Genomic DNA, 22,504 nt, shown 5'->3' with positions numbered 1-22,504 from the left:
AATGGCGGTACGTGGACAGAGTCGTAGCATTCCGTGTCAGACAGTCATTCCGTCCGTCTCAGTCAGTGAGTCTCTGGCAGTCAGTCAGTCAGTCAGTCAGTCTGTCTGTCGGTATGTGCAACGAAACTGGCGGTTTATCCTGTCATTGTGAAAGTTGTGTGTGTTGAGTTTCAATAATTATTATTCAAAAGGTTTTATTGACTTTTTATAAACTGAGTTCAATCAAATACGAGTGATGACGGAAACTACCGCTTAGCCATCCCTGGCGACGCCGCCTCCGACATATATATTGTTTTGTATCTTGTAATATGTATATATTATTATATGTAATGTTTACTGTATGCACTAGGTTTGTGTCCCTAATTCTTCTTTCCTTTTGCGGGCCTACGGGAAGAGATTTCAACATGAAATAAGTAGTGCCCTTGTACTCTGTATCCTTATTGTCGTGTTTTTGTTTCTAACAGCTGTGTGTACAAAATATATTAAATAAAAATAAAAAATAAATAAAAGCTATTCAGATTGATGTAAAATATTTTCTTTTACAATTTAAAATATAATGTAGATTTTAAATTACTGTGTCATCATGTACATATTTTTAAATTTGGAACGGGCAAGCTCTAAGTCTGTTGCTAATTCTTCTTGTCCAAATTCCACCGGAATCGTTGAAGTCATGATAGATTGAAAGCCCAAGCAAAAAAAATTATTTTAAATATGTAACTGGATACTTTTTATTTATTTATTGCATAGATGGGTGAACTAACTCAAGACCTACTTGGTAGTGGCGAACGAAGTTCATAGACAACACTACATCAATGTCGCCGCCCAGTTTGACAAACGAGGTTTAAGTCTCATAGCATAGTATAACGATAACTTAGTACAATTTTACCTATTAGTTAACATAATGTTACCAGTAGTTTCTTCATAAGCTTCTGTATTTATTTGTTATCCTCTTTCTACTCTTCAATCTATGCAACAACAACAAGCTATCATTGCTAAGGAACTAGTGTTATTTCGATTTGTCACTGTTTGTGCAATTAGTGTACTTTATTATGCTATTATTCTTATTTTATTCAATCTCACCTGTCGCTAAAAGTTTAAAGCTAATTATGATAACGTGGAGTATATTTATCACTGTCACAGATTCACCTGTGTCCATCTTATTTTGTAAACGAAATTAGCCAAGTTAGTTCGTTAAGTAAGAATGATGGACATTTTGAGAGTCCCTGTACGTGAGCCCCGCATGGTTCTTCGATGTGATTGACACAACAATTCATTTTATTCAAATGATATCTGTCGCATAATTAATAAAGTTATATTTTGAGTTTGCTATTGACCATTTAAAATGATTCCGTTTATTTTTAAGAGAGTTTAATCAGAATAGAAAAATGTTAAGTTCTAGGTAAATTAAAACTATACTAGAGGTCCCGCAGTAGTCGAAATTCGACTATAATTAATTGGAATTGTAAGTTTGTACACTATTATGATTGTATTTTATACTTTTATAATCACAAATTTCGCCAAGACTACATTATAAAAAATATTAACAAGACAAACAATATTTAATCTATTCTCAATTTGACAACAGACGTCAAGAACAAAAGTTTGACAATAAATAGTATGCATGCGTGTGTGCGTCAAATACATGGTATGTAGTGTGTGTAATGTTTTCTTTATTGATTTAATGTATCTTTTATGCATTATTTTTAAAAATTTTTAGCATTGTGCACTTCTTCTCTATATTCTCTATAAGTGTGGAAAATTTCATACTCCTCCGTCCGCGCAATTTTCGTAAAAAGGGATACAAAGTTTTTGCTTCACGTATTAATATATAGATTCCATGTTTCCTTGCAATAATTTTTAGCTTATCAATATTTTGGTGTAGTCGGAAAACGTTATTCTTTGTTTTTGTATTTAATATTCACGATATTTAATGTTGTTAGCAAAATCCTATCACCGAGCGAACATTTATAGTACGAATTTATCAAAGGACAAACTCTAGCTCTGTGTTTGGTGTTTACATTATTTGAAATGGCCATCCGTGATTCGTATTCAATTTTTCCTGTATGCAAACAAAACAGATATCAGTTAGAAATAGTGAGTGAGGGTCGTTTTGTCGTCGGAAGTTTTTATACAGCGCAGCACGGCGTGGGGATACATAACGAGCACCTGCGGCCTCATCTACATAATGTGGACAAGTCGTTGAACTCTTACTGGACAGTTTTGAAGGTCCATCTTTATTTACAAAAACCTAACTTTATATTTATTTCACTAGCTTATTTCTTTTGTTTTATATTCAATGAAGGAGTTAGTTATCTTACAATTTTCGCGTATATAATTCTAATAAAAAAAAAGAATGTATGTACCAGTACGTGCCTGTATTAACGGCTCTAAGCTAAGCTTTTATCTCATGTTATGGGCTATGGAAGCATATAGATGAGAGAGAACGAGTACATAAATTAATTTAAACTTCAGTTCATCATTTCAGTTTTATATTAAGTTCGTTTTTTTTTAAGTAACAAGTAAAACTCACTCATGAGTTGTTCTGCAAATTACTTTTTAACAGACAGTTCTCTATGGCGTGAATTTTACGAAAGGGTTGCCGTATTTTATCTGCAAAAAAAAAACACATAAAAAGACGCCCAGTATGCTAAGCTTATAAAAATTAATTCTTTTTTTAATATAATATAATCCGCAACGTTACATGATACTTAGAATGTATAAAAAAACATTATTATCTTTTCGTTGTTATTCGAACTGTGTAACTGGTACTGATCGGATTAAATTGTAGGTTGGGACGTCTCAGGGCAGTGTTTTAAAGGCGTCTGGAGGGCCATAAAGAAAGTTGTGCCCTTAGCGGCAAATCGAACAACAAGTAAGTCGAATGAGACTTAAAAGTTTTGCAGTATACAGAATTGATATTTTATGAATCAACTTGACTATTGCAGTTAAAAAATATTTTGAATAACATCAAATAATACTGAATAACATAAAAAAACTATTTAACTTAGAACGAATTTATAGTAAAATCGTTTAAGATTAGCATCAAATACATTTTAAGTTGGCGGGATAATATTTTCACAATTTGTCCCTTTGCCCGATAAAGCATAAACAAAAGAAATCAAAAAACCTTCAAATATTTACACTTCGAGCGTCTATGTTTATCGACTCGTAACAAAAAAAGTGCTGCGAAATAAATGTAACAGTTCACAGCTCTCCTTTTATATCACACAGAGGATAAAACAAACAAATAAAAATGTTGTATCTTTGAGAGTTATTGAATCTACTTTTCTTCGGAAACGTATTGTGTCAATAATATTAGGAATAGCAAATATAATACAGTATAGCGTTGTTTTTATTCTAATTGTAGATTTCTTTTTCTATTTTCGGTACTAGACTTCGAAACTGACGAAACTAAAGAACAGTTTTAGCAGTGTATGTATGTATATATTTTGTGTTGTTTGGTTCAACATTTCCGTTACGGCTACAAAAAAAAAAATCTGCTTTTATTACTGTATAAGTGGATTAGTTAACTTCTTACTTTAAGTGATTGTAGAAACACAAAGACATCAATATGATATTATAGGACTTATTAAAATGAACTATATATTTGCGCTTGGATGTCTTAAGCCTTCGAATACATTCAAAATCTAATCCGAGCAAAATTTACAACAAAAACAAAAACATCACCTTTAATGAGATTTAAACTTTCTGCTTGCAGCTTCTAGGTTCTATTTTAAGCGTACTAAGACCTTCTAAATTTGTTTTAAGCGATTTGAAAAGCGATCGATACAGTCTACACGTGTCCAACGTAGCGGTGCTCTCATTAGTAGTGACAGGCGGTAGAAAAACCGGGAAACCGCGGTCATTTCAATTAACGACGGCGCGGTGTAATTACGAGCGGCGAAACCAACATCCGACATCGAAACCGCTGGTCATACATGCTGAGCAGTAGGAATGAAACCGTCAACGATTTCCCGCAGCGGTGTAAATAAATTTATTTGTTAATAGAAGAACTTGTTTATTTTAACAGCGCGTTTTCCTAAACAAAATTCAGTGTTTTTCGGTACATACTTAAAGTAGTTTTGACTGAACTATGCGTGGTACACACAAACCTGTTCTACTTCACGAAAATTCTAAATTCATGGTGAAAACGACAGTAAAATGAGTTCAAAAGTTGTAGAATAAAACAAACTAATCCGATCGTTGTCTATATTGCAGCAATTCATAGAAAGAGGTTTTGAATTTATTTATTTAGAAGGTGAATGAACCTGCGACCCTTCAGGTTGGTTAGTGTCGCTTATGGACATCAGTAATGCCAGTACAGCACAGCCCCTGATTAGCTCTGAAGGCTCTCTATAAACTTAGTTTGAAGAAGGGCATTGGCAAAGTAGTTCATTGCAGAGACAAATGGAAATTGTGGACAATGGAAAGTGATTTTTTGTTACGTACTATGGGCGAAAGTATTGGTTTTAGATAGTTGGATGTAATAGTAAAAGGAGCTGAGAGCGCTCATGTAACACTCCGTATAAATCACATAGGGAACTAAATTAACATCTTAAGAGCAGATGCTTCAAACGAGTTTTATTGACTTAAAGTTCAGTACGTACAGTTATTTCTTATTTATTATTTATAGATAACAATTTCAAGGTCACTTATAATTTTATGGGCGTGCATTACGATCTATTCAAGACTACGTAATCCATGCTTTAGTTAACGATACTTTCAGTTAATCTTTTAAGATGGGTTTATTTACTAAATTGACTAGATTTTGTTGTGTTTTATCACAGCTCTATGTTTATCATCGGCACAATTCGGTGTCGTCAGCATTCGCAGCGCATACCGCATCCGGTGCTGCTAAGAATAGTTTTCCAGTTGCGCATGCGCACAATTGATAAACTTTCATACTTCTTATACCTCTTTGCGGTTTTTCTGTTATATGTGCTTCTTTCAAATTCGTAATCACAATATTTGGGGCATCAATTTTGATCTGAAATAGAACAATGTAATATTATGTAATGAATGCGGTATGTAGTACAAGATTAGTCTTTTCGTCTTGTTAGAGGTCTTATGATATAAATGTTAAATGTTTTATGAATAATTTATTCCATTGATTGGTTTGCAAATCGTATAATTTAATTAAGATAAATTATACTTTCACAGTTAAAATAAAAACTGATTGATCTAATATATAGTTTTTGCGTACTTACAGCGCCTACTATAGAGTTGAGCTTCAGATCAGTGTGCGAGGTTACATCAATTTTTCCGGCTCTGCTTTCGAAGTAAATCGACTGAGGCGCTCTCAAATCTAACCCCCTCGTCAAAGATTCCAATCTTGAACAAAATTTGTTTATTTTTATGCAACGTACATGTACATATTAATTTTTTATAAATGCTAGTCTTCAATGATAATATATCTTCATTATTTGGAATTTAAGATATGACAAAATTTTGGTGAAATAAACTGGATCTAATTCTATCGTCTTTAGGTATTTGATCTCTGATGATGAAATCAGGCACTACACAAATACCTTTTTTTGGAGTAGTTTGTAATTGTGATATAACACAAGAGTACAGATAAAATAAATTGTTTTGTTCATTCCTATATCTATTTGATTTGTAAATGAGTAATAGAACGAAAACGATCAAAATACCTTAAAATACAGAACCTAAAGTCGTCGTTACCTAAACGATAAGATGTCTAGCGAAATTGAATCAAGCAGTGCGAATGTGTCGGTGTTCAACTCCCGCAGCAGGTACCAGGTGTAATGGTAATTTAATACATTTTCGCGAATGATAATATCCCATTGAAAGAATAACATCGTGTATTAAAATAAAAAATTGTAAAATTTATAATATAAATGATAGGGCATATGCTCGCACGTGTAGGCACCACTCCCTTGTATATTCCTACAGCGAAACTGAAATGAGTTCTGTTTGCAAATATTGTTAATCGGACATATTCTACTTGCTACTTGAAAACATTACAGCTTGAATTATAGAATTGAGGCCTTAGAAGGCGAGGGCGTCATTCGCGTTGTCTATGAACTTCGGTGACTTAACATCAGATGGGCTGTGCACACTTTAATTCGTCTATACAACAAAAATATTATATTTGTGCTGAACTAATTTTCAAAATTAATATAGGTTCGCAATACTCAATGTGAAATTCTTTTCATAGTTTTGTTAAGCATGAATGATAATAAAGAATGTTCTACTTTTTATCCTACCTATGCTGATAGCCTTGAGAGGCTATTTCAGCTTCACCCTAACGTGTAGGTTAGGCTTTCTACTTAATACGTACTGTAAGTCAGATCCAGGAGGGGCCCGTACAAGAGGCACCTGAAGTGCAGTTTTTACTACTAAACCACCGACACCGTCCACTGCAAATGTGTCAGCATACACTCTTACTTCTTCTTTAGAAGCACGAAAGACGTCACCTCCGAGAGCATCACGCACGTGAAACATTTTACCACTAAACTCAATGTTGTCTCTCTCTAAAACATAAAATTAAAATTTCACTAGACCTAGACTAGACGAGACTAGAAAAGATATATAAATTAGAACGAACGAATTGGATCACATGGAAATATCTTCTCGTACCAACGACGTCGATTCGTATCTATCAGGTTGCCAATCAACCTACCTAAGTATTACTGAACTGACGAGGGTTTTTAAATAACTGAAAATTTTAAGGATAGGTGCTTAGAAGATACAACCCCTTTTTTATTGCTTAGATGGGTGGACGAGCTTACAGCCCACTTGGTGTTAGTGGTTACTGGAGCCCATAGACATCTACAACGTAAATGCGCCACCCACCTTGAGATATAAGTTCTAAGGTCTCATTATAGTTACAATAGTTACACTTTTCAAACCGAAACGCATTACTGCTTCACGGCGGAAATAGGCAGGGTGGTGGTACCTACCCGTGCGGACTCACACGAGGTCCTACCACCGTTAATAAAATTGAGTGAGAGACAGGAACAATTCTAAAATTCCATGACTATTTTAGTAAAGTGGATCATTTCGATTCCCTGTCAAAATCATAAAAACTAATCAATAACGTAATAAATTAATGAACGAGTATTAATAGTGTTAATTTTGTACTTACTAATTAACAACTTGGAATGTTCTGAATGTTTAGGGTCGGATACGAGTACGGTGAAGTTGCGGTGAGAGTGTAGCGTGATAGGATGAGCGGGTTGTGTTGATATTGTCGACGCAACTAAATTGTTCACGACCCATGTTTGACCTTGGAGCTGAATCCCGCCGTTCATAATTTTTATGGGACCGATGCCATTCTGTAAAATAACTTTTTAAGTTTATTAACTCATATTCATTTTCTTGTTCTAACTTAAAGTTCTTATTTTCTAAAACTATCCGAATATTTCTAAAATTAGAATATATCTTATTAATTTGTACAGCGTTTATTGGATAGTTAATGGGTTTTTCGTCTGTGTGTTTGTGCTTTTATTTGATGATGGTTCATATGCTTGATCACCATAGTAAATAAATATATAATTTATTGCATTATTTCTTTATAATACCATCTCAATGGCACGTGTATTTGTTTTTTAATTGTATTAATACAATGTAAAATGTGGTATATTAAAATTAAATAATGATAAGTGACAAGTTGATGTCAGATAAACGCTTACCATATTAAGCTTCAATGCGCTTATGATCCACAAAGTTAATGAAATGTTTAAAAACACTAAAATCATGAGGAATATTAGTATTCCATAAAGAAGGTTCCTTCTCCAGCCTCTAAAGAATATTGCGGGCAGACATTTGTGGTTTGTTCTATTTTCATTGCCCACGTTTACAGTAGGAGCATTTCCTGTTGGCGTACTACCCCATCCTCGGATAGCATTATTACTGGTATCCGCTACGCTCATGTTTCGTGTCCTCTTCCTGGTTTAACGGACTTGCTGTGGTTCTGTAACAAAGGATTACAGCTAATGTCAATTAGATTCTAATAGCCACTCCATAATCTAAATTCAAGACATCCGCGTGTATTTTGGTTAATCGGTTTATTATAATAGGTTTGTGTATTTGATAATGAAGCGAGTTATCTTAGTGTGTCGTTTGTCGTCTCGTATAATATAAATATTAAATATGTATTGTGTTGACAAAAAAGGGTGCGTGTACTTATGTACGCGCGTAAGAAGTTATACTTTATTTTTATTAAATTTCTCTCTTTTTATTTTATTTAAATTTTAATCAATTTGAAAAAAAAAAAACGATTAAACAACATCCTCAAACACGCATATTGGACATCCCTTTACTTGACATCGTATAAATTCGGTAATTCTCGGTACGGTTCGGAAAGTTCACTTGCGGCTATATTCAGACTCGCCAAGTTACGTCGTTCGTATTTTAATGAGCGATTTAGTGGGCAACTTCATTCTGTTAATTTTGTGTCACGGTGCGTGCGCATCGTAAAATTTCACTCTCATCAATTTTTCATAACGCGCCTAAAGAAGTATAACTTCAAAAAATTGCGGTATCCTTATAGCCATCCGGTATGATGGTTAATCATAATTAAGCACGGGTGGTGTAGTATTTAGCGTTCCTCGCTACTAAGCTTGGGTCGTGGATTCCCACTACGGACGAACTATCTTTTGACGAACAGATTTATTTTCTGAGGGTGATTAATATCTTATCATAATTTAACGTTTAAGTATGCATATATTCCCGACGATTTATTTATTATATAGTTGCTTAAATTAAAAATATTTAATTTGCCTATACCAAAAAATTCTCCGTGTCATCTGTTATCGAAAATCAGAAATGGGTATCATCAAATTTGGTTTAATAAATTTGAGCGAGGCCTCCACCAACAGATCATAAATATATAAATCGGTTATTTTGAGTTGAAGACAGTTACATCAAATTCTCTCTTTTTTATTTGATGTTAAACTTCAACTTTCAGACTTATATTGGTGGTTATTATTGGAAAACATTCTTTTCCTATACAATTAATCATAATAAATATTGATAAAGGAAAATTATGAAATAAAACTTGTCCGATATAGTTCAGCGGTGGTTATTTTTGTATTGCAATAGTAAATTTATTTTTCAGACAGTTGTGTGAACAGAATGTTGTTGGTCGATGTTCTGGATTGGCGATTGGTTTGTTGGTACAAATAACTGTTTAATTACATAAATACTACAGAATAGGCCAAGCATGATATTAAAATAAATAAAATGTAGCTTGGGGGTACTTATACAGTTTACCCCCCTTCTGTCCGTGCCCCCGCAAGGGGATACGACGACCGCTCTTCCTTATACAGTTTGATAATGATTTATGAAAAATAATGGTTATATGAAAAATTCATCATTTTTTTTTTGACCTAAGCTGATAGCCTTGGGTGGCTATTTCAGCGTAACCTTAACTAGTAAGTGAGCTCACGGGGCTCAAACCGGAGTGATGCTAACACTGAGCCTAGCAAGAGAAGTGCTTCGCAGAATCTACCACTCGATCGGAAACGCGACCCACTGAGAAGATCCGGCGAGAAACTCAGTGGGCTGAAATTCATCAATGTTGTACGTAGATAAACTTCCTTTCGACATTTGAATAAAACGCGAGTGCCGAATCCAGATTATGATTTTATTTTTAAAAAAAATCGTCATGTGAAAGCACTGCGATTTTTCAATTAGTCGGCTTGTAATTGAATCGAAATATTGTACAAAACTTGACTTTAAAGCACCACTGTAGCGCTAATGAACGTAGCGAATGCGCGCCAACTAATGAATATAATACCAGTCTTCCGTAAATACCTTTCGATTCGGGTATCGTCTTTTATTAATAAAAAAAAAAACAGTGAAATCAGCAAAAAAATGGACACTAATTTTTTATTTAAATTAGCAATTATTTTCATACGGACGAGTCGTAAGCTTATTCACCTATTGAGTACGATAAAATAAATCAACAATCTACTAGAAAAGATACAGTATTACTGTGCTGTAATAAATTTTACTTTCGTTGCGTTTAAAATTATTGTGTACGTGTGTGTCAACAAGCAAGTGGTTTGTGCTAATTAAATAATAAGCTTTTAAATAGTATTCGATAGTTTAAACATGTTTCCCTAATTAGGTTTTTTAAACTCTGGGAGGTTATTCTAAAAACTAACATAGAACTTATTGGGAAACAAATCGAATTGGGTTATGTGCACTAAAAATGGGAATTCAATATTTCAATGAAATGTGACGTTGAATCTAGTAATACAATTGAAACTAAGATTGCAATAACTACATTTATTTATATTTTTCACACCTGTTTGTGTAGATAATCATCAAGTAGTAGAAATATAATAAATAAAAAATATATTTTAAAACACTTTTATACTTGAAATTAATAAAAACTAAATGAGATAACTTTATATATTAAAACGATGCGGGCGGTTGCATCGAGCGTTCTCTGTGACTGAGACTAGGTAAAGGCATAGGTGGTGGAAGCAGCACTCGAAATATCTGGCGCGAAGCGAGGTGAGGGAACGGCCGACGTGCTCCAGAATATAATATCAGGCGGTGGAGTGGCCCGCGTGACTCTCGGCCGTCGCCCGCTCTCAGCCGCGCCGCGCCGCCGACGGCCCTCATAATAAACGATATACTGCGAAAATAGCAACGGGACGGATATCGTTTAGTTTCTACGTAAATAAAATACCGACATTGCAGCTTCTCTCTTTCACGCTCGTCGTATTTATGAATGTCTAGTACTTGCGGTTCGCCGATCGATCTTGTGACTGTCTTTGAATTTTATGTAACTTATTTATGGCACATCATCACTTTTTTTCCGTTGCCTTTTGTTCGAATTACCTGTTTTAAGCACTGACTTTAACCATTCACAGGATTTAAGACTTAACTGTGTTTGGGGGAACGAGTATGCCGTTCCGTCGTCACAACAAAACTGGGATCTGTATGCGCGAGCGACGCCGGTGGTCTCGGAGCCGAATCCATCTCGTTTTGAAGTTCTGCATTTTTAATCGGACGCCTGTCTCGCGCGGGACATTATTCCGCAACATTGTGGATACAGCTGGGCTCGTCTCTATTACGGATTCTATTTAACGTTAACGTGTCATTAACTGACACGTTCATATAAAGTCGTAAATAATTAAAACGGACGCGACCCTGACAAAGGATCTGACTTGTTGGTTCACCTGAATAATAATATCCTTGGTGGGCGACTTTGAGAAATTAGAGAGAAGATTTGGTTCAATTTTAGTTGTACATCAATTAAATTTAGAATACGGGTTTTGTATTTTTTAAATAAATATTATATTCTTGAGAATGCTTCGTATTAAATAATTCGGAGAAGCCTTTGAAGATAGTTTGAAAAAACTGTACAAATAGTGTTAGGGTTCCCCGTAAAAGTTTACGCGTCCATAACGCAGTAAAGGACTAATAAACGAGAATATTTCATGGTATTCCTATTCGGGGCCTTTTAGATACAGCAATGAAATAACATTGGATGTCACTGTATGTTTTCATGGAAGTTATTGCACTGATAAATGTGAGCCCCGAGGGATGACCACGAAGGCACTTTTTAGATAACTTACAGCAAAAGGTCAGCAGAATGATATTTTGGGAAACTTGTGTCGTGATATCGTGTGGAGTTTAGCGCAAAAGGTCAAATATAATAGTCGTTTTAAAGACTTTCTACCACTGTAACGTTTTTAGTAAAATTAAACTACCTACGCACAGTGCGGTATGAAATTATGACAACTAATAATGGATTATCTATAAATATACATTTTGATTCTTATAACCTTACTACATTTAGAACAATAGGTTATTTGTAGAATATGAATATATGTCTCGGGGCCTTATTAATTTATTGATTGATGATATTTTGAATTTCAATATAAATTTTAATTACAGGCAAAATGCTTCAGTTTTTTATCTAAGAACCAAACGGCTAAGGAAAGCGAGCTTAAATCACATAGAAAGAGTAATACTTAGTGAAAAAACCAGGTGGAAACACGTTTGGTTATTTAATAAAAAAAAATTTTTAGTTCAGTTCTGAAAATTAAGTAGGTAAACAGTAAGCTTAGTTCGAATCTTTTACATTTTTAATTCCAAAATTATAATTGATGATGTGTAATTTTTTACGGATATAGATGTACCTTCGGTATTGTTTAATCAATAAGCTAACTTTATGTTACAATAATCTAGATGCTGCCGAAGAATGAGAAACCAACATATCAACTTTCTTATTTGAATTATTGCTAATATGGAAATTTAAAACAGAGTTTAGTTATAATACATTAAGCTCTTCTCTCGTTTGTGAGATGGAAAGATCGCAGTTATTCTTGAATGTAAATGAAATTAACTCGAAGTGCATTTTCAAGTGTCTACCGCTAGTTGCCTGGTTGAATTGTCATTGTTAATAACATGGGCGATGTTGATTGATACTCATGTCATGTTTTTCTTTAAATAAAATTTAGATATAGTAATATTATTCACTCTTTTAGAGGTAGGAAATTTCTTAAAATATGAAAGGTGTATTTTATTTAAATTAAAAAAAAATGGAAAGTAGTGGGTCACAGAATCTAAATAACAGATTATTTGAGCATTTGTTATTACTACTCATTTATATTGTAAGCTAACTTCGTAAATCTTAACTTCCTATATTTTTTTTCTTGTTTTTATTACTTAGATGCGTGGACGAGCTCACGGCTCACCTGATGTTAAGTGGTTACCAGAGCTCATAGACATCTACAACGTAAATGCCGCCTCCCACCTTGGGATATGAGTTCTAAGGTCTCCGTTTTTACAGTACAACGGCTGCCCCACCCTTCAAACCGAAACGCATTACTGCTTCACGGCAGAAATAGGTAGGTTTGTGGTACTGACCCGTGCGGACTCACAATACTTCTTACTACCAGTAATTACGAAAATTATAATTTTGCGGGTTTGATTTTTATTGCACGATGTAATTCTTTCACCGTGAACATTATATATTAAGTACGTATTTCATTAAAAAAATGGTACAACCCGCGGGATTCGAACACCGGTGCATCGCAAGGTACGAATGCACCGGATATCTTATCCTTTAGGCCACGGTCACTTCATTATATCTTATTTATTGGTGTATGTGAGTTTTAAGTAGCCATGACGAGTGACCTATTGTACCACACGTATTGCCATGACGCAATGATGTGTTCAAAAAAGATTTATTCACAAAGCTGTTTCAATAATGTCTACGATTCGAGAAGAAAATGCTAGTATTAAATGTGATGTGTCTCATTTTGGTTTAATTCAGGCAGTGCTCTCGCCCGATCCTGTTTTAGGAAACAATCCCCGTGATCCCCGCGTGATGCTGCATAATGTGCCCTCTGCCGGGCTACGTGTCTATTATCAATTTGAATAATACCACTCCATTCTTTAAAAAAAAGTTCGTTAAATTTAAAAGAATTAATACACTGAAATTTTTATCTTAAATGACTATTAAATGATTTACTGTTTTCTATACCAAGCGCTTATTTTGTTTTTAAACAGCTATTCTCTGAAAAAATAATAATTTATTATTTATTATGAACCTTAAAACTTAAGAAATTGTAGTTAGCAAAAAACCGTTCTGCTTACAGTAAACACAGTCGGTAGTCTGACGCTCCGTTTACAACGGGATTTTTGAACGGAACTTGGCGCCAGATTCTACCGAATTTGTGGATAAGGATAGGTCTTTTCAGTTGAGAGCCGTGGACAAAATATGGCATTGCCAATGTTAAAATTTAATTCATATAGACTGTAGGACAGTAGTAGCCGCCTGGGATGGATGGAGTTTCAAGTTAAAATTATATTTGGGTCAGTGACTTTGATTGTCGTGCTATAGCATGTGTGTTCAATTTCTGATTCGACTAAGTAGTATTGATACTCGAAGACTCAGTGTGATTAGTCTTTTGTCTCGTATGTGTATGTTTACAGCACTCAATAAACAAGAGAAACGTCATTTTACACTGTTTAACGCGGAATTTACAATTAAGTGAGACATTGCGTTTAGAACTACTGGCCTGACGAAGTTAGCTTGAGAGCATAGATACAACGTAAACTATGCTTTGATGCTTTTATTTCTTTCTTTACTTTCTATTTTAGTAAATTAAGTTAATATTATTTAATTCATATCATTAAGAAGTTTATCATCTAAATAATTAATATTATTGACTTAACTAATTAATACATTAATTGCATTATTACATTTAAATATTTAGAAATTAAAGACACTGAAATGAACAGCCGCCATTGTCGAACTTATATAACTTGGTTAATGCCGTGGTCCTTTGAAAATTGAAAAACTTTTGCAACGCCTTGTGTCCTTATGGAACTAGTTTGCGTTCACATTTAAGTGAGTTGTCATTGTGAGGATTCTCTTTCTTGTTCCAGTTATGAAACCTTCTGACTTACATTTAAATAAATTAATTTTTTTATGCTACGATTCGTTTATATATTTTCTTGTTATCTTTTAATTACCGACTTATTTTTTTATTGCATAGATGTAGTGTAAGGTTTGTTGTAAAATAATTAAATTTTTTAATGTTAAGGCAATTTTCGGAATGCCAAATAGCAATACTGTTGGTGGGAGCGATTACAGTAGTGGGGACGTGACATAATAAAAAAGGTGGTAGTCTGAAAAAACGGGACAGAAAGCAGTGTACTCAGTAGTGAGCAGATATCTAAAGATTGTACAAGTGGAGTTACAAATAAAGCAATACAGAATTAAGTGAACTATTGAAATCTGTGTATTTATTTCTTGGCTTTGGAACTCGAGTCTTACAGTAGGACAACGACCTCCTGGTCTTTGTCCTACTGTAAGACTGTCCTACTGTAGGTGTTTTTAAGTGGTAATCGGAACCAATTGACATCCCAAGGTGGATGTCGCCACCTTTTCTTAAGACATAACTACGTTATATTTTTCATTTATTATACCTATTTATATTATTGTATTCGCAACGGATGGTGGAAAGGTGTATTCAGCAGAGCGATGAAAGCCTATATTCTTTCAAATATATGGCTATAATCTTTCTGAGTTTAAAATATTTCATCAAATTCGATTCAGTGGCTTAAAAGTGAAAACAACAAACACAGTGACTTTCGTGTTTATAATATTATTTGCTAGGTCAACAGTTTTAAAGTAAATTTAAAACATCTTTAACGATATTTTTTCATCATCAACAACATTTCAGTAAAACAAAGCCTATATTTCAATTTATTATCTGTCTACTTGTCAAATTTATATGACAATTCGTCAAGTCGTTCCGGAGAACTCCAAAATTGGCTACCACAAGCCTGTCCGCTATCTGCTTCCAACGTATTCTTACGTACTTCGGTCACATCGTTCGTAGAGGTTCCGATAATTTAGAAAAGTTGGTGGTAGTTGTTCAGGTTGACGGGAGAAGATCACGCGGACGCTCACCTACCCGCTGGTCTGATTTGGTAAAAATGCTCCCCCGCCTGCCAATAACCGAGGCTATAAAGACCATCGAGGACAAAATGTGGCTAATCTTGTATCAATGTACTATTATTATATTACAAATCTAATTATTTAAATTCGTTTATGTGTATTTTTGTGAGTACATATATAATAATATATGCTTCTGTCTATGTATAAAAAAATACAATATTTGTATGTGTATATTATATTAATATACCAAAAACATCTACTATGACTTTCACTGCATCACCTTTAGTTGACTGTTATGTAATTCCTTAGACTGCATAAAAAGTGTAGCTGTCAAATAAATAAAACTGTTATGACAAGCCTTCATTATTACCTACAGCAGTATTTCAATCACAAAGTTGTATTAAAAAAATAAACATTTAGCTCTTCGGTACAGAAAGACCCGAACACATTTCATTGTACGTGAACGCTATCAAAAACTAGGCAGATATTTAAACGATAACAAAATGCAAGCCCTCGCGATGGTTCGTGTAAATCCGCATGAAATATTGATACAGTTTCGCGTAAACGTGTAACAAATGCGGTAATTTGAGGCACCTGCCGGCGCGCGGCGGTCGCGGCCGGCATTCGCGCTTCGCTCCATGCCATGCACCGTGTTTGAACAACACACCTACAAAATAAACTTAATGGCTTTAATAGATCCATTCTTCTTCTATATCGTTCCCTCACTACTGAGGATCGCGACCACATGTGACGTTCTTCCACTGTGTTCGATCACGGGTGGCATGGATCGCATGGTACAGACTACCACCAAGTGCTTCTCTTACTAGGTCTGACCATCTGGCTGGTGTACTGCCCACGGCGCGCTTGTCCTCTATGCGACCCGTAATTATCAGCTTCTCTAATTAATGTCTCGGAGACCGCATGATCTGTCCGAAGAAGCTCATAGCACGTTTCCGGCAGATGGAAGAGAGCCTTTTATAGATCCAGAAAACGATAGAAAAATAATTTGAATGGAGACACCACAAAAAACAAACGATATAAATATACAGTTCAACCACACTTATATTGGAACTATCATTTAAAAAGGTCTACTCGGTGTATTGCGAAACCAACTTGTAGATGACACTATCCAATCGAATTTAACTGCGGAACAGTCGTGTTCCTTAATTTGAAGAGCGCTAAAACCGTTTTAAAGTATAATATTGGGCCTTTGGCTTCATGTCTCGAGGTGGTGGTATTATTGTTGCAATACTCGTCGGACAACCATTGGTAACTGCTTATTGTAAACTCATCTGGGAATTTATAGTAATATTTTACTAGTACGCAGCACAAACATTATACTTGAAATAATTGTCTATCGATGTAAAATAACTAGATCGGGACTGGGTTAGGATATTTAGATAATAAATTTTAAGCTAGCATTCCTACAATTATTTTTGGTGGTAGGTCTGCAGAAATTGTTTTTGTTATCCTTGCATGAACTTTCATGAAGCACATTAGTTTAAAATATATAAATGTATACAAAAATAAATTAGAAGTGAATATACGTTTTAATCAATGTAAGTAGTGAGTCACTAAACGTTCCGTAACAAAGTAGAGCTGATATGTTTATCTAATAGTTTTTATTTATTACTTAGATGGGGAAACGAACTCACGGTCTGCCTGGTGTTAAGTGGTTACTGGAGACCATAGACATCAACAACGTAAATGCCGCCACCTACGTTGACATGAGTATTAAGTTGAGAGTTTTGTGGTAGAACGGTTGCCTCACACTTCAAACGGAAATGCTTTACTGATCACGGCAGAAATAAGCAGGGTGGTGGTACAGCCCGTGCGGGCTCATAAGACAGCCACTAATAAATATCGCTGTTAGTACACAAATAGCAATAAAATATGATTATGCTATCTGTGTAATAGAGGGAAATTAATGTTAATTACCCAATTTTCAGCCCGCAGTGACTGTAGGTGAGGGTAAATAAAATGAATTATTAAATTAAACATAAAACAATCGGAGATTAGGACTTTTGAATTACAAATAAATTGTTTTATTTCTTAGCTTGTCGGAACCTGCAAATACCTTTACAGTAAATTAAGTTATATTCACACTATATTATACATTTTATTTTTCGCATTTTAGTTAACTATTCTCAATCTTCAAATGTTTATAGGTTTTTATGAATAGTTTATGTTATATCACACATATCATTAAAATGATTGACTTTAGAAATTTTGGACATCTAAAAAAATACTACTTATATCACTCCCAAAGACATCTCAATCCAAGACAAATAAATCAAAGGATACCTGAATGTTGAAATCCGTCATATAGTTTGGGCTGTAAAACTTGCCAAAGGATTAGATATGCATACAAACATATATATGTAAGTACGTAAACTAAAAAAGAAAAAGCGCCTGCAACTTGGTGGATGTGAAAGAAATGAAACTTCTGTTGCGGTGTGTAGTATTAAGGTTTTCTTATTTTTTCATGCTTAAATCAAATTTCTCTTGTGCAGACGAGTATTAAATATTATATTAAATATCTATATTTATATTTATATAGCATGTTTATTTATTTAAAGTGTATACGAGAAACGACCTCTTCACCATTATGTAATTTAAATTATATGCAGAAAAATAAATATCAATATTTTTTAAGTCTTTCATTAAATTCATTCCTAAAAATAAAATACAACACAGTTAATATGTTACTGCCATCTACAGGAGCAATAAGAAACTAATAACAAGCCGTCTAGTGGCCGACGCCCATAAACAGAATGTGTATAAGAGAAACGGACCTAACTCGCTCTTTCTCTCTCTCCCAGGTTGGGTAGTTCGCGAGACGCTCTATCTATTTTCTCACTCTCGCTCGTCCTAAATTGTATATTTTTTCTCTAGCCGTAACGAATCTGTCGCGAGTAAAAATTTCTCCTCAACGCAACTGAAAAAAGTTTCACTTCAGAAACATTACTCTTCTTCGGCAATCGTGTAAAAAACGACTATTTGACTAACATTTGGTTTTGTGAAAATGTGTTGCAATCAGGTGCTACGAAGATCTTCATTTCACCCCTTTGTTTGTTCATCTCAGCGTCTACAAGTTAGTTTCCGTTATGTTCTTTCTCAAGTGTTTATTTAGGATCAGTATAACGGGTAACACTTCAAATGAACGGTTCATTAGCTTTATTTAATTATTAGATTAGGCGTTAACTAAGACACGTATTATTTGAACAATTCACTGAGATATTTTTAAAGAAATATTGTAGGAAAAATCATTGACAAAAAATATTTTTTTTTAGAAAACACAGACCTACCTCAGCAACTGTTTTTCAATATTTTTTAAGTAGTCGCTGTAATTATTATTAATAATTAATTGAAAATGTTATCCCTTGTTGTATAAGTTGTTTTGACAATGGCATATAGAAAGTGAAGACGCTGCTTAAAATTAGAAAAGCGTTTTGAGGTTATGAAGTCGTCGTGGCCTAAAGGATAAGACGTCCGGTGCATTCGTATATAACGATGCAACGGTGTTCGAATCCCGCAGACGGGTACCAATTTTTCTAATGAAAATACGTACTTAACAATTGTTCACGATTGACTTCCACGGTAAAGGAATAACATCGTGTAATAAAAATCAAACCCGCAAAATTGTAATTTGCGTAATTACTGGTGGTAGGACCTCTTATGAGTCCGCACGGGTAGGTACCACCGCCCCGCCTATTTCTGCCGTGAAGCAGTAATGCGTTTCGGTTTGAAGGGTGGGGCAGCCGTTGTAACTATACTGAGACCTTAGAACTTATATCTCAAGGTGTATGGCGCATTTACGTTGTAGATGTCTATGGGTTCCAGTAACCACTTAACACCAGGTGGGCCGTGAGCTCGTCCACACATCTAGGCAATAAAATAATAATAATAAAATCATTAAAAACGGACTTTTTTTAAGTGATTTTTTGACCTGATAACTAAGACCTTTAGGTAATGTCTTATGTTATTTTATATTCATATTTTTATGAAAAATGATATTATGGAGTGAAATGAAATGAAGATGATTAATTTGAGACATTAATCAACTGGGATGAAATTAAATGGGATGAAATATAATCTCAGTAAAATGGTGGTCATTTACTGAGATTTTTTCAGTGGACTTTTTGGAGGATCCCGAGAAGTTACGTCCAGCGGCTTTGTTGCATTTTCTCAGATTTGTGCACTTTCACAGAAATTAAACAATTAATAAACCACCGTTATTACACATTTAAACCTGAAGAAACACTAAATAGACAAAATAAAACAAATTGCACAACTACACTTTTCGCGTTCCCGCCAAAAAGCCCATTAAACACTGATATACCAGTCGTACACAGATAATAAAAATATGGGCTAATGTACCTATTTGTTTAAACAAAACCAATAATTAAGACTGTTGCCAATTATATTTATGTATATTTCTTTTCATTAATGTTGTTTTTCATAATCAGGTAGCATATTGTTCTAAAATGGTGGTCAAAGCACTTTAGCTATATAAAAAACTACGGTTAAAACTTGTAAGATTATAAAATTAATAGATATAATAAGCAATCTATGGTAGAGTTTATTAGTTATACAAAGAATTTTAAATTAATTTCGTTATGTATGACAATGGAATTTGCAGTAGGAGAATTTATTTCCGACAATAAAATGGGTGGGGTGAGTCGAAAAGATTCTAGTAGTAGGTAATGGCGCGCAATCATCTAATGAATGCCCCCGGGCAGATAAGCTTCGATTAAATGGTCTCTTTATTGCTAAACGAAAGGCGCGTTCCCTTTATCTGCAACATCGAGATATCAAATGTAGGTGCAGTACTAATACATAAACTAAGGGATTGATTCATTTCTTTTTCATAAATTGAAACATAATAATATACGTATTTAAAATTGCTACGTGAATCTAAAATGAACTTCAGAATAATATTTCTACAATAAATCGAATAACAATACGAACAATCAATGGCAGTTTAATTAAATACTTCCTATGCGATGATAAAGGCACCGGGAAGTTGGGTAGATCTTATGATAAGTAAACCGTGGTACATCTATAGGTAGCATTTGAAGATTTATTGCATGCATATCCTTTCAGCGGGCGGATAATGACCGCAGTAAAACGTTTAAGCACGAAATAACTGCTGCTGGAAACCATTATTACAATATTATGAATGGGTTTCCCGCGGCAGCGCCTTGCGGCTTCATAGGCTCTTTAATACCATGATATGTTACTCGAATTTTATTACTCAAGCATCATATGTGATGAATTCTGCATACGCTACATCTACAAGGCTCATTTCTTATGTTAAGTGATATGCATTATTTAAGTTGCAGTTTCGAATCATAAAAATCAGTTTTAAATTTTATACACGCAGGAAATATTTTTTTTGTTTCGTTACGAAAAAAGGCCTACACTAAACTAGTGCGATTGTTTTCAACTAGTCGACAAAAATCAGAGTCACACAGACTATAAAAAGTAGAAAAATGTGCATCAGAACATATTCTTCTTCTTCTCAGTCGTGTCACTCTTGACAGAGTGGTCGTGATCGTCATGTAGTGTTGGAAGGGGCAGACTTGATGCGTCTCACGATGTCGCGCCATCTCTCCCTGCTCGAGGCCATTCTACTGCACTCATTAAAGGGACCTCCCACTGCAGTTTTAATTTGGTCGGTCCACCGCATTGGTATATATTGAACATATAGAATCAAGGTATTCGGTTTAAAAGCAAATAAACATACAATACATTTTGTACATAACATAATATCTATTTAAAACACCGACCCGACATAGTGTCATAAGGGCAAGAAGAAGAAGGAAATTCATTGTAAGCTAAAAAATAGTATATAAAAGATATTTTTCGTTTAGATTTTTGTAAGGTGGTTGGAATTAGTAGTCTGTCATTTATATTCATTAGGATGTGATAACATTAAATATCTATATATATATATTTTTTTATTTCTATAGCTACATCAATTACTGCGCCTTTAGATTTGTACGGTTAACGATAAATTAAATAAACCATTAACTGAATACGTTGAAAAACTTTGCCCTGGTGTAAAAAAAGACGTGGATGTAAAATTTGTTTTCCTAACAGAGAAATTACTTTTGAATTGAATGCGCAAACAAAAAGCCATTTAACACCAATTTAGGGTAGCGATACAATGTTGTCTTCGTTTTTGCTGAAAAAAGTTACGATCGGCTGTACTTAAATAAACACTGATGTAATATTTAGTCAACAATAATGATATGTTTATTTGTGTGATACTCACTAAGGAGTGTAAATAATTATATAATAATACGTAATTAAAAAAAAAAGATGTGTAGTACCACCGGATAGGAACGAAGTTCCTTATTATAAAAATATTAATTTTAAGTTCTTTTTGGGGTATAAGGAAAATACTTATTCGAGTATACATTTTTTATTATGATTTTTTTAGTAGTAGTCGAAATTCGACTATAATTAATTGGAATTGTAAGTTTGTACACTATAATGATTGTATTTTATACTTCTATAATCACAAATTTTGGCAAGACTATACTATAAAAAATATTAACAAAGACAAACAATATTTAATCTATTCTCAATTTGACAACAGACGTCAAGAACAAAAGTTTGACAATAAATAGTATGCATGCGTGTGTGCATCAAATACATGATATGTAGTGTGTGTAATGTATTCTTTATTGATTTAATGTATATTTTATGCATTATTTTAAAAAAATATTAACATTGTGAACTTCTTCTCTATATTCTCTATAGTTGTGGAAAATTTCATATTCCTCCGTCCGCGCAATTTTCGTAAAAAGGGATACAAAGTTTTTTCTTCACGTTTTTATATAAAACATAATAATAATAACCGTCATCACGTAGACTATAAATTAGACACTGTATAGCCATCATGCTAAGACTCATCATTCATCATTATCCTGCCCTTTTCCCAGTTACCTGGGGTCGGTGCAACATGTTTTCTCCTTCCATACTTTTCTAACATATTTCTTCGCTCACTCCCCTCTTACCCATATAGTCTTTCACGCAATCCATCCGTCTCTTCTTAGGTCTACCTCTTCCTCTATATCCTTCCACATTCATAGT

General features: G+C 34.1%; 1 protein-coding gene across 4 annotated transcripts; it reads right to left on the bottom strand.

Annotated features, from left to right (window-relative positions):
• Positions 1-4,476: 4,476 nt before the first annotated feature.
• On the bottom strand, positions 4,477-10,975 carry LOC114248543 (delta-sarcoglycan). Of its 4 annotated transcripts, none has more exons than XM_089732417.1 (6): positions 10,720-10,955; positions 7,656-7,936; positions 7,109-7,298; positions 6,302-6,494; positions 5,208-5,331; positions 4,477-4,987 (listed from the first exon to the last, which is right to left on the bottom strand). In XM_089732417.1, exons 2-6 carry the CDS (start codon positions 7,893-7,895, stop codon positions 4,799-4,801), a joined length of 936 nt encoding a protein of 311 aa, XP_089588543.1. In that variant the 5' UTR covers positions 7,896-7,936; positions 10,720-10,955; the 3' UTR covers positions 4,477-4,798. The 4 variants fall into 4 exon arrangements, with proteins under 4 accessions (XP_089588543.1, XP_028037609.2, XP_028037611.2 ...); XM_028181808.2 differs by lacking the exon at positions 10,720-10,955 and adding an exon at positions 10,277-10,299; XM_028181810.2 differs by having other exon boundaries at positions 4,478-4,987; positions 10,671-10,954.
• Between the last annotated feature and the right edge of the window lie 11,529 nt (positions 10,976-22,504).

Source organism: Bombyx mandarina, chromosome 13, assembly GCF_030267445.1.
Source record: "Bombyx mandarina strain Sakado chromosome 13, ASM3026744v2".
In the NCBI taxonomy this organism is placed as follows: Eukaryota; Metazoa; Arthropoda; class Insecta; order Lepidoptera; family Bombycidae; genus Bombyx; species Bombyx mandarina.
Note: the sequence above shows the minus strand (reverse complement) of the source record. Positions and strands in the feature narration are given on the sequence as shown.